The 13,017-nt window shown below is 30.7% G+C and overlaps 2 protein-coding genes across 4 annotated transcripts in view; one reads left to right on the plus strand and one right to left on the minus strand.

Annotated features, from left to right (window-relative positions):
* Positions 1–13,017, minus strand: part of LOC139501021 (uncharacterized) — a 455,879-nt gene that overhangs the window by 105,674 nt on the left and 337,188 nt on the right. The gene's annotated exons all lie outside the window — the stretch shown is intronic.
* The window catches only part of LOC139501019 (beta-1,3-N-acetylglucosaminyltransferase radical fringe-like), a 138,166-nt gene that overhangs the window by 13,268 nt on the left and 111,881 nt on the right, over positions 1–13,017 (plus strand). Inside the window, exons 4-10 of one of the 3 annotated variants that reach the window (XR_011658436.1) lie at positions 818–877; positions 3,234–3,381; positions 3,708–3,793; positions 4,287–4,357; positions 5,290–5,305; positions 10,417–10,511; positions 11,116–11,151. Coding sequence is in view for 2 of the 3 variants with exons in the window: in XM_071289970.1 (XP_071146071.1) it covers positions 818–877; positions 3,234–3,381; positions 3,708–3,793; positions 4,287–4,357; positions 10,417–10,511; positions 11,116–11,186 (531 nt within the window). In the remaining variant the exon portion in view is untranslated. Of the gene's footprint in view, positions 1–817; positions 878–3,233; positions 3,382–3,707; positions 3,794–4,286; positions 4,358–5,289; positions 5,306–10,416; positions 10,512–11,115; positions 11,187–13,017 lie in introns of those variants that run through there. The other 2 variants (XM_071289970.1, XM_071289968.1) reach the window with 2 other exon arrangements.

The following is a 13,017-nucleotide window of genomic DNA, read 5'->3' on the forward strand; positions in this document are numbered from 1 at the left end:
AGGACTTAACATTATCCATCTACCTCCATTTATTGCATGCTTTTCATGAATTTGAATTTACAGGAAGTACATGACTGGGCATGTCATTTTGAAAAAGCTCATATGAGCAATGATGTAGGTTAGTTTTGAATGGTTAGAAGAATGGAAAAACTTTTCAAAGTACAAAACTAACATAAAACTAACATGGATGATAAAAGCTCACCTGAGGTTTGAATAATGCACATGTGAACATTATGTTTGAATTTTGTGGGCACATATGAACTAAACTACCAAACTGCACATATGAGCAACCTGATTTCCATACAATTCTTACTTGCATCTCATGTGCTTCACATGTGAAACTTATGTGCTTTTGTTAGCAATTTCTGTAAGGGAGGTCATGTGAATTTTTGTTTACCTAAAATTTTACTGATAATTCATGCAAATGATGTATTGTTCCTTACTTTCTGATAATATCGTGTGACTTATTTCTTTAAAACAAGAAAGGACCCTGAGAAACTTACTATCACTGAACTTTGCATATTGCCTGTTATATATAATTAGTAACTTATCATTTGTGGTTATCAAGTTACCTCCCTGTTAGAGAGTGTTCATCGAATAATGTGAAAATATTTTCAGTTGTTGTGCATTGTTTAATTTTACAGGAAATTCACAAGTCATAAATACTGGGTTGAGCACAAAAACATATGAAAATAACCGTCTACCATCATGTATTATATATTGAATCAGGGTGGGAAAAGATAACCCACATGACGATTTGCAGAACTCCATGTACTCTATCCATAAAAATGATCCAATATTCTTTTTTCTATTTTAGACAAGGATTGTGCTGTAAGATGGCTAGAGAATATGACATCTTCATGGAAAGTGAAAAAAGGTATATTAATTAAAAAAGAAATAATTAAGACATGTAGTTGATGAAATAAGTTGATAACTTTCTAAATGATTAACAGCAAATCAAGATTAATTTGTTTCATCTACACTGACCTAACCTGAAACATTCTATTTCCAAGAATGTTTTGTTTATTGAATTAACATTATAAACTGCCAATTTTAGGACTATATGAAGATAATATTTATTGCCATGTATGACATCATCATAAAATTTTACTCAAGAACTATCTATCATTTCCCTTAAATTTGATATGGGATAGGAATACAGTCACTTGGGTCTTCTTCTGACAAGCGGTACAACCCTTCAAGGCTTGCCAGAGTTGGGTGTCCTTTAGCCTGCGCAAAATATCTGTCCCTAATCAATTTACATATACCTGCATTTTCCAGTGATAGCCCAAATTTCACTCACCTTCATCCCAGACATCATTCTTAACAGAAGGCGATTGTATTAATTGTTAATCTCTTCTCGTCGTGAACATGAATGAAATATTTGCCACTGAATATTAAGCAACAAAAATTAAATCAATCATGTGAGCTTGTGGTACCATGCATATGATACATTTTGAAGTCAATCAGTCATCAATTCCATGTTTACCAAAAACTTAAAGCTCACATTTCAACTTGATAAATTCTGCTAAATATACATAAAAATTTGTAAGGGTTCCACGGAACCCAGTGTCTCGCCTACTTTTGCTGTAAATTGCAGGATCAACACGCACAAAAATGAGGGAAAAAATCAATAAAAATATTCTGTTTGATACCATGTTTGGATTGTAGGAAGCTTCTGTCCAAGTTCCATAAAAAAAATCCTGGATAGTTTATGAATCTAATAAATGTTTTAAAAACTTTAACTGCAGACTGGATGTATTGTTAACTAGAAGAAAAACTAAGTCCATTTATAAGTAAAATACAGATACACAGGTACAAAATATTAAAAAAATTTCCTTCTAGATACTAGCTTTTGATCATAAACAAGCTTCTGTCTTAGTTTGGTACAAATAAAAAATAGTATAAGAAAGTTATCAAAATTTAAAAAAATTTAACCACAGAGTGAATGTGTTGTTTCAATGCAGAAAAAAAGTTCATTTAAAGTAAAATATGGAAAAAATGGATTTTTCATTTTACAGAATTTACTTCTGGATACTATCTTATGATCATAAACAAGCTTCTGTCCAAGTTTGGTACAAACCAAGGATAGTTTAAGAAAGTTATTAAAATTTTAAAAACTACAACCACAGAGTGATGTAATGTGTTCCCGCAGAAAAACTAGTGCATTTATAAGTAAAATACGGAAAATTTACTTCTTGATACTATCTTATGATCATAAATAAGCTTCTGTCGAAGTTTGATAGAAATCCAGGATAGTTTAAGAAAGTTATTTAAATTTTAAAAACTTTAACCACAGAGTGTATGTAATGTTTTCCCGCAGAAAAACTAAGTCCATTTATAAGTAAAATATGGAAAAAATGGAATTTTATTTTCACAAAATTTACTTCTGGATACTATCTTATGATCATAAACAAGCTTCTGTCCAAGTTTGGTATGGTTTAAGAAAGTTATTAAAATTTCAAAAACTTTAACCACAGAGTGAATATTTGTGGACGCCGCCGACGACACCGACCACGACGGAATGTAGGATCGCTTAGTCTAGCTTTTTCGACTAAAGTCGAAGGCTCGACAAAAAGGAGAACAGGGATAACCAAAATGCACAGACAATTAATACCTCTGAAGAAAAAAAGAAAATATTCCACATAATGTATGACTTAAATTTCTTCTACAACAAGTGAGACATTTTGTAAACAGAACACATTGTGTAACTTGTATCTTCAACATGTGACAAATTGTGTATAGTTTATACACTGACACATTGTGTAACTTTTAACTTTTTTTTTTTTTTTTTTTTTTATATATATATCTTTATTAACAGATAACATGTACACAACACATTGTGTAACTTTTAACAGATAACATGTACACAACACATTGTGCAACTTTTAACTACAATACAACATGTACATGTACAGTAACACATTGTGTAACTTTGTACAACACATAACACATTGTGTATCTTTTATCTACAACACATATCACATTACACATTGTATAACCTTTATCTACATCACATATAACACATCATTAGAATTGTGTAGCTTTTATTTACAACACATAACACATCTACAACAAATAAAGCAGTTTGTAACATATCTACAACACAATATGAACACTTATTAAACATTTTGCAGGTGGTTTTGTCATGTAAATGATTCTACAACAAATAAAGCATTTTGTAACTATTATCTACAACACAATATGCTAACACTTTATTAAAAATTTTGCAGGTGGTTTTGTCATGTAGATGATGATAACTATGTGAATGTACCAGCTTTAGTTGGGTTTCTGCAGCAGTATAACCACAGTGATAACTGGTATTTAGGCAGACCAAGTATAAGTCATCCAATGGAAGTACTAGACAGAGCTAACCCAGGAGTAATTATATTGCCACTTTTATATTCTTTTGAATTGCTTGGATTTAAAATTTATTTTGAACTTGTATTGACGTTAGTTGACTAAAACCAAGAATGACTATGAAAATCACGCATATTTTTAGACTTGAAATCTAGCCTTATGTGTAGTAAATTGGATCTATGTGAAATCTAATAAAAAAAATCAGTATTTTGTTTATAAAATTGGGAAGGCTTTACGAAGCTTTAAGCAATCCAACATTTTAAAAACAGAAATATATGGATGATTATCATCATGTATAGTCTATATGTCCTGTATGGTAGATTATTTATAAAACCTTTATATTACAGCAAAAGTTGGCATTTTGGTTTGCAACTGGAGGTGCAGGTTTCTGTATAAGCAGAGGTCTAGCTGATCAAATGGTACCACATGCTGGGTAAGATATATACCTTTAAATATTATTTGTATGGATCAATTTTTAGGACCATCAAAAATTGGAATAAGAATTTTTCAGTGGTGAGATTCTGAAATTTTCCGGAGTCCTAGTTTTTGATAATAAGTAAGAACTGTTTGTAGGGTTGAAGATGTTTGAAGATCATTGTGACAGTAACCAGACTAAAGTACATTTATCATTTTACTGCTGTTTCAAAGGAATATGATACTCAGATTTACCTCTATATGATACATTTCTGTCATTTTATGAACAACTTAAAGTCATAGCTTTCACATATATATATATAAAGCACCAAGCTTCAAATACTCATGTCAAACATTGTGACAAATTTTGTTCCATTGACGTTCTACTACCTATTTGACCAAGACTTGTATCTATAAAATATTTTCTAACATAGATCGTCGATTTGACTAAATGATCACCATAAAAAAGATATTCAGTCTTAGTATGTTTAATTTTAACTTTGTATTTTCAGAGGAGGAAGGATAATGACAACAGGAGACGTCATAAGGTTACCAGATGACTGTACTGTGGGATATATCATAAGTAAGTGTCTCAAAAAATCAATAATTCTCATTTCTGTACATACATGACCATGATGACATATATTAAAAGTACCAAAAAAAAATAAAAAAATACTCTAACAGATTTAAAATACAAGGAAAAGAATGTTGGCCTGTGAAGCCTATGAATGCACCATCAGTTGAATCTTCCCTTTTAACCGTTTATGTCCTTTATGCTTTCCATGACAATATGCTATCTGACTTTAGTTTGTCTCATCAATTTTTCTGAAACTCTTACACAATGCTAAGAACAAAAACACAAATTTTAGGTAGTGAGTCATTTGCCATTCTAAAGAAATGCCTCCTTTTAAATTGGAAAATTGCAAAGCATGAATGGGGCATTCGTAACACATTCTTTTTTTAGTTCAAAATAATTTTCAATTTAGGATGAAAACGCTGCATATTGCAATCTAGAATAGCTTTGAAGCTTGCTTGCAAATTATCATTGTTTATATGATAACCAATCAATTTTAAAAACTAATTGTCTATTAAGTTGTTAAAAAATACTTTAAAATTGAAATACACTTGCTATCTTCAGAAAATATCACTTACATTTCTCAATTCTATCTGACACTCAATTGCAAAATAATAGCAATTAGGTTAAATTACCAGTTCTAAAACAGAAATTTGGCAAGTTTGATTATGAACATAATGACATGCACATGTATTTAATGCTGTTCTTCAGCTTAAAGTTCCTATTATACCTTTAACTAAGAAAAGGCACAAACATCAACACAGGACGAATGAAACTTTTAAACACAAATTCATAAGAAATTCTTCATCTAAACCATACAAAATTTGTTTGTAAAACCAGACACTGTGATACTGTACAAACTTCTTGGACACTTTTCTAATTTAAATATTTATATTGTCTAAATATGAATTTAAATATAAATGTGTTATTGAATTTATTAGAACAGGAAAAGGAATAGTAAGTCTGCTGACAGTGAAGTTGTTTGCTGTTGTTTATCATGTGTTTTATGTCTGTAAATTTAATGTTTGCTTTATTTTCAGTTTACTGCATGTTGTTCATTTGTTGTTTATTTTTTTAATAGTTTCAACTGAAATCTTGTTTATTATTCTGCAGTGTCTCATACTTTGACTATTTACATGATTTAGTTACTGTGAATTCATTATTTTAAGTGGTTTACCATTTTTTGTGGATTTCATTGATACAGGTTAACCTGAAGTTAAAGATATAAACATTTTCTTTAGGCTTTTATGCAGAATTGAGCAATAACCACAAAATTGAATATAACCAAAAAAAGGCAAAGTTTCTTTCAATCCACGAAAATTGGTATCCACAAAAATAAATGTTTCTATAGTACCTGAGTGATTTGCTTTAACATTATCTTTTTTTATCATTACATATAGTACCTGAGTGATTTGCTTTAACATTATCTTTTTTTATCATTACATATAGTACCTGAGTGATTTGCTTTAACATTATCTTTTTTTATCATTACATGTATTTCATCATTCTAAAATAATCATCATTGAACAGATAGGGAAGTCATGACTAAAATTGAAAACTACTACATATTTTAATGAAATATATTGGATGTGTGCAACAGGAGAATTTGATACCAGAATATGATCCCAGTCTAGATGTAAAGCTAAGGGGTATATGATTAATAATATTGAAATGTCTTATTTTTACTCTACAACCTGTTTTGAGAGGATCCAGTTGAAATCCCTGGTACAGTTGGTGGTAGAATAATTTGAATAGGGTACCAGTAGATTCTAATACTCACTTGCACTCATTTATAAAAAAATTACCTGTTTATAAATCTTTTAATCGACAATCCATTTACACATATTTTCCAATTTGCTAAACAGGAAATCCAAGAATTCTGTATATTTCAACACCATCTAAATAATCTATACTTTTAAAGAATTTTACATTTATCTATGTTTGTACACCACAAGAAAAATATGCCATCATATTTTGCGTCAATTGAAAAAATGAGTTGCTTCTTTTAGATATAAATGATGTTTGGGGAATGTTGTTTTTTTAGCTCACCTGGCCTAAAAGGCCATGTGAGCTTTTCTCATCACTTGGCGTCCGTCGTCGTTGTCGTCTGTCGTCGTTAACAATTTTTCAAACATCTTCTCCTCTGAAACTACTGAATGGATTTGAATGAAACTTAGCATGATTGTTCCTTAGATTATCCTGCACTAAGTGTGTGCTTCGATTTTTGATCCGTCAAAAAACATGGCCGCCGTTACTTAAAATAGAACATAGGGGTCAAATGGAGTTTTTGGCTTATATCTCAAAAACGAAAGCATTTAGAGAAAATCTGACATGGGGTAAAAATGTTCATTAGGTCAAGATCTATCAGCCCTGAAATTTTCAGATGAATCAAACAAACCATTGTTGGGTTGCTGCCACTTAATTGGTAATTTTAAGGAAATTTTGCAGTTTTTGGTCATTATCTTGAATATTATTATAGATAAAGATAAGCTGTAACAGGCAAAAATGATCAGCAAAGTAAGATCTACAAATAAGTTAATATGACCAAAATTGTCAATTGACCCCTTAAGGGGTTATTGTCCTTTAATGACAATTTTTCACAATTTGTTCATCACATTTGCTAACTTTAAAAAATCTTCTCCTCTGAAACTACTGAATGGATTTGGATGAAACTTAGCATGATTGTTCCTTAGATTATCCTGCACAAAGTGTGTGCTTCAATTTTTGATCCGTCAAAAAATATGGCCGCCGTTACTTAAAATAGAACATAGGGGTCAAATGAAGTTTTTGGCTTATATCTCAAAAACAAAAGCATTTAGAGCAAATCTGACATGGGGTAAAAATGTTCATTAGGTCAAGATCTATCAGCCCTGAAATTTTCAGATGAATCAAACAAACCATTGTTGGGTTGCTGCCACTTAATTGGTAATTTTAAGGAAATTTTGCAGTTTTTGGTCATTATCTTGAATATTATTATAGATAAAGATAAACTGTAAACAGCAAAAATGATCAGCAAAGTAAGATACACAAATAAGTTAATATAACCAAAATTGTCAATTGACCCCTTAAGGGGTTATTGTCCTTTAATGACAATTTTTCACAATTTGTTCATCATATTTGCTAACTTTAAAAAATCTTCTCCTCTAAAACTACTAAACCAAATTCAACAAAAAGCATTTAGAGCAAATAAGACAAGAAGTTAAAGTATTTATTAGGTCAAGGTCTACCTGTCCTGAAATTTTCAGCCGAATTGGGTAACTGGTTTTTCAGGTATAATGCCCCTGAATTGATGATTTTAAAGAAATTTTGCAGTTTTTGGTTATTATCTTGAATATTATTATAGATACAGATAAACTGTTGATAGCAAAAATGTTAAGCAAAGTAAGATCTACAAATAAGTCAATTTGACCAAAATTGTCAATTGACCCCTTAAGGAGTTATTGCCCTTTAAAGACTTTTTTTCACAATTTGTTCATCATGACTTACTTTAAAAAATCTTCTCCTTTGAAACTGCTGTATCAATTTCAGCCAAACTTAGGCTAAATGAGTTTCAGAGTATCTAGTATAAATTTTATATTTCATTTCCTTGTATGTCAGAAACATAGCTCCTATGGCTAAAATAGAACATAGGAGAAAATGATTTTTTTTTTTTTGCTTTTGAAGAAAATAGGACGATTCAAAGAACATTTAAATAAATTGAAAAGCCAAAATAATCATTGATGAGAGATTTAACCAAAAAAATTAAGGTGAGCGATTCAGGCTCTTGAGAGCCTCTTGTTTACTTTTTAGCTCACCTGACCTGAAAGGTCAAGTGAGCTTTTCTCATCACTTGTCTTCAGTCGTCTTCCGGCTTCAGTAAACTATTACAAAAATCTTCTCCTCTGGGCAAAATTTAACCAAACTTGGCCACAATCATCATTGGGGTATCTAGTTTAAAAAATGTGTCCTGTGACCGGGCCAACTAACCAAGAAGGCCGCCATGGCTAAAAATAGAACATAGGGGTAAAATGTAGAGTTTGGCTTATAACCAAAGCATTTAGAGCAAATCTGACATGGGGTGAAAGTGTTTATCAGGTCAAGATAAATCTGCCCTCAAATTCAGTTTAATATTGTCAATTTTATTAGGCTTGAATAGTGAAAGTATTTAGTTTTATTAGGTTAACATGGTTAAGAAGAAACACTTGTGTATAGTTGAATGAAAAAAAATGATTTCAAAGTTTTTGATACATGCTTTTTTCAGTTGGGTTCATTCTAATGACTTTATGATAATGTTAATTTTTAGCTCACCTGGCCCACAGGGCCAAGTTAGCTTTTCTCATCACTTGGCGTCCGTCGTCGTCGTCAGTCGTCCTCATTTTCGTTTGTTTTTACAAAAATCTTTTCTGAAACTACTGGGCCAAATTTCATCAAACTTGGCCACTATCATCATTTGGGTTTCTAGTTTAAAAAATGTGTGTGGTGACCCAGCCAACCAACCAAGATGGCCACCATGGCTAAAAATAGAACATAGGGGTAAAATGTAGAGTTTGGCTTATAACTCTGAAACCAAAGCATTTAGAGCAAATCTGACAGGGGTGAAAGTGTTTATCAAGTCAACATCTATCTGCCCTCAAATTTTCAGAGGAATCGGACAACCAGTTGATGGGTTTCTGCCCCTAAATTGGTAATTTTAAGGAAAATTTGCTGTTTTGGTTATTATCTTGAATATTATTATAGATAGAGATAAACTGTAAACAGTAATAATATTCAGCAAAGTAAGATCTACAAATAAATTAACATGACTAAAATTATCAGTCGACCCCATAAGGAGTTATTGCCCTTTAAAGTCAATTTTTAATAATTTTTTATACGATTTTGTAATCTTTTACAAAAATCTTCTCCTGAAACTTCTTGACCAATATAACCAAACTTAGTCACAATCATTATTAGGGTATCTTATTTAAAAAATGTGTGCGGTAACCCAGCCAACCAACCAATATGGCCACCATGGCTAAAAATAGAACATAGGGGTAAAATGTAGATTTTGGCTTGAAACTCTGAAACCAAAGCATTAAGAGCAAATCTGACAGGTATTAAATTGTTTATCAAGTCAATATCTATCTGCCCTGAAATTTTCAAATGAATTGGACAACAGGTTGATGGGTTGCTGCCCCCAAATTGGTAATTTTTAAAGAAATTTTGCCGTTTTTGGTTATTATCTTGAATACTATTATAGATAGAGATAAACTGTAAACAGCAATAATGTTCAGCAAATTTTTGTGAATTTTTACAAAATATTATCTTTTGTAACTAAAGGGCCAAGTTTATTATAGATAGAGAAAATTGTAAGTTGCAAGGATGTTCAGTAAAGTAAGATCTACAAACACATCACCATCACTAAAACACAATTTTGTCATGAATCCATCCGTGTCCTTTGTTTAATATGCACATAGACCAAGGTGAGGGACACAGACTCTTAAGAGCCTCTAGTTAACATAAGTGGTGTTTTTTCCATCTATAATTAATAATTTAAACTGATTATCATGTTTTCTTTGCTAAATTCCATTTAATTAAACATGATCTAACAGTTCTGAAATTTTGAAATTCTTTTTCTTTTTTCCCTCTTTCTTTTTGAATTTCAACAACCATAACTTGTAACATGTGTAATGCATATATATAATGATTTTTTCTTCTTTAAAAGATTACTGAAATTAAATTTATGTTAAAATATAAATCAATTTCAATAAAAACAGATTTAAGTACTTCCTTATTTGTATAATGAGCATATATTCATGTATTTTATTTATGGTATTTTTTGCATGACTTACAGTATTATTATTTTTTAACATGAGACCAGAATGCAATATCTATGTTTCTTCCATTACCTTTACATTTTTGCTAATAATTACAGAATATTACAGAAATAAGCTAAATATAGACATTGCTAGACTAGCTGTTGAATTCAAAATTGTCTTTTCTGTATAGATTTGCTTAGTTGCAAGATAATATTGATGTCTAGTATGGTGATTTCTGAAGTATTCAAACATGCAAAATTAAATAATTAAAAAAAATATCATCTTATTTTTCAGATCATCTATTGAAAGTGCCATTAACAAAAATTAAAGAATTTCATTCCCACTTAGAGGGACTACATAGGATTCCTCAGCATCAACTCTCTGATCAGGTATGTACACCAAAGTCACTAACAGCAATCATACACACTCGTTGCTTTTCTTGCAGCAGCGTCGTCATCCTTAGCAGTGTCAATAATTGTTGAGTTTGTTGCTTAAGGTAGTTAATTAGAACTACTGGTGATAGATCAATGAAATTTTCTATAAAGTTGCATTACTGTCAGTACTTCTAAATAAGAAGATGTGGTATGAGTGCCAATAAAACATCTCTCCATCAAAGTTACAATTTATGAAAACCTTCACACTCACCTAAGACAGTTGTGTAATATTACAACATTAAAAGACACTCTATGAACTATCAATTGAAATTGCTCAATCAGAACTTAGAGTGCAAAGTCTTGGTGAAAAGTTGTGATTAAATTATCAGAGACTATCAAAGATCTCTAACATTAACAACAGAAATTCTATAGAAAATAACGAGTTGTCAATCAAAATTATATTTTTATTTTAATTTTTCAATGAATTTGATTTAATTTTATGATGAGCAATACAGCTAATTAGGAATAATTGAACTGTTCTGTCATTGTAAACAAATTTTGCCATTATACAAAGACAAATTATTCATAGTCAATAGCAGCAGTTGTATTTTTCTTTCAGCTGACTTTAAGTTATTTTAACAGTAATGTGATAGATGTAAAAGGGTACAGCCATGAAAACGATCCAACAAGGTAAACATAAAATCAGTTTCTAAAATATTTACAAAATATGGTTACTGTGCCTCGATGTAGTATCAAGTTTTATATTTGTATATGAGTTATATAATTATCTCCCTTTGAAACTTTTTCTGAACTTTTCAATATAATGAGATATATTGATACTTTGAATTCAGAAATGAGGTTTTGAATAATGCAATTGGGGGAGTATCACAATAGTAATAACTAACATTTTAATATCTGCTACATAGATCTGTATGCAGCGTTTCCTGAAATTGCAATAATCAATGTTGCATTTTTGTCCGTTCATTTAAAATTGCAATAATTAGGTCTTTCCACCTTTACCTCTACGTGTGGAAAGACCTATTGATTTTGTTCTGATTATTTTTTTTATTTTTTTTTCCGCCTAATTATTTTCTTGCGGTGTAAAAATGTTTCAAAAGATGTCGCTTAGTTTTTTTTGTATATGAGATCATACAGTCTATACACTTTTGAAACTCACCCTGTTTAACCAAACACTTTTCTTTTTAAGAGTTATCTCCCCAAACACTGTTTTTCTTGTTATCAGATCTCCTCCGCAACTGTAAAAGAAAGCGACAAATTTATTTTTCAAAATTGCTCGTTATATCCTCAGGATGTTACGTTTTATTTTGACCGAAGCATTACGAATACCCCATATGAGAGTAATTTCCCCTTTTGTATTGAAATAAGTGAAATAAATTTGTAACTGGAAAACTATAAGTGATAGAGGCCTAGGGTCTTTTGATTTGAGGCCCTTGGTCAAAAAGTATGAAAATGAGGTCAAGGTCAAAGGTCAAGTTCATGATCAAATTTTTGATTTTGGCTTGTTATCTCTTATTTTCAAAAATCATACAAGATATCTACAAAATATTTTCAGACAATTGTTAGTTGCGACATGTCGTAACATGTAAATTTTACTTAAAAGGGTATGTAACATTTAATGCGAGTTTTGCCCCCTTTTATATCTAATATTAGTTGTATGGTAATATAACTCATTAACAATATAAAGTAGAGGCCTAGATTCTTTTGATTTGAGGTCCTTGGTTGATGACCTTGAAATTGAGCTCAAGGTCATAGGTAAATTTAAATCTAGATTTTGAACTTTGCTTTTTCCTCTTATATATACATATAAAGCCATGGGACTTTTGGCAAAAGGTTGCAAGCAATGTGACCTTGAAAAATCCAACCAGAAGTGACCTTTTGTAAACCGGAAGTAGCCGTTTTTTTTGTACTAATTTAATGTAAAAGTTTATAGAACCATCTATTTTTGGAATCAGTGTCAACTAAACTATCAAAACATACCGAAAGTAACATCTTTTTTAACCGGAAGTAAAAAATTATCTCCTTATTTATATCTTTTTGTATAGAAACCATACATTTTTGGAATCAGTGTTCAATAAGCTGTCATTTGACGCTAAAATTGACATTTAAAACCGAATTTTAATATTTTCATATAAAAAAGATCTTTACTAGTGGAAAGACCATCAATGGTTCTCTGAACAATTGGTTTTTAATATTGTTCTTTCATCTCTTCTGAAAAAAAAATCCACATGTTTGTTATCAGTTATACTCTGAAACTACAAGTCCAAAATTTGCATTCAGCAGGGCATACATGTACTAAAAGTTTATAAAACAACGTGGTGCAGATATCTCTCAAGACTTTTCCTAGAGAAAAGAAATTGCAATGCCGTAAAAATCGCTTGCTAGGTCCGTAAATCTCAGTGAAATCCTACAATAAAATGTCCGCTCCTAGATTGAAATACTAATCTGTGTTACAAACAGGTGCTGAAAAATGTACATTATCAGAAAATAATCCTTAAATGTG

The sequence above is a fragment of the Mytilus edulis genome, chromosome 13 (genome assembly GCF_963676685.1).
Source record: "Mytilus edulis chromosome 13, xbMytEdul2.2, whole genome shotgun sequence".
NCBI classification, from domain to species: domain Eukaryota; kingdom Metazoa; phylum Mollusca; class Bivalvia; order Mytilida; family Mytilidae; genus Mytilus; species Mytilus edulis.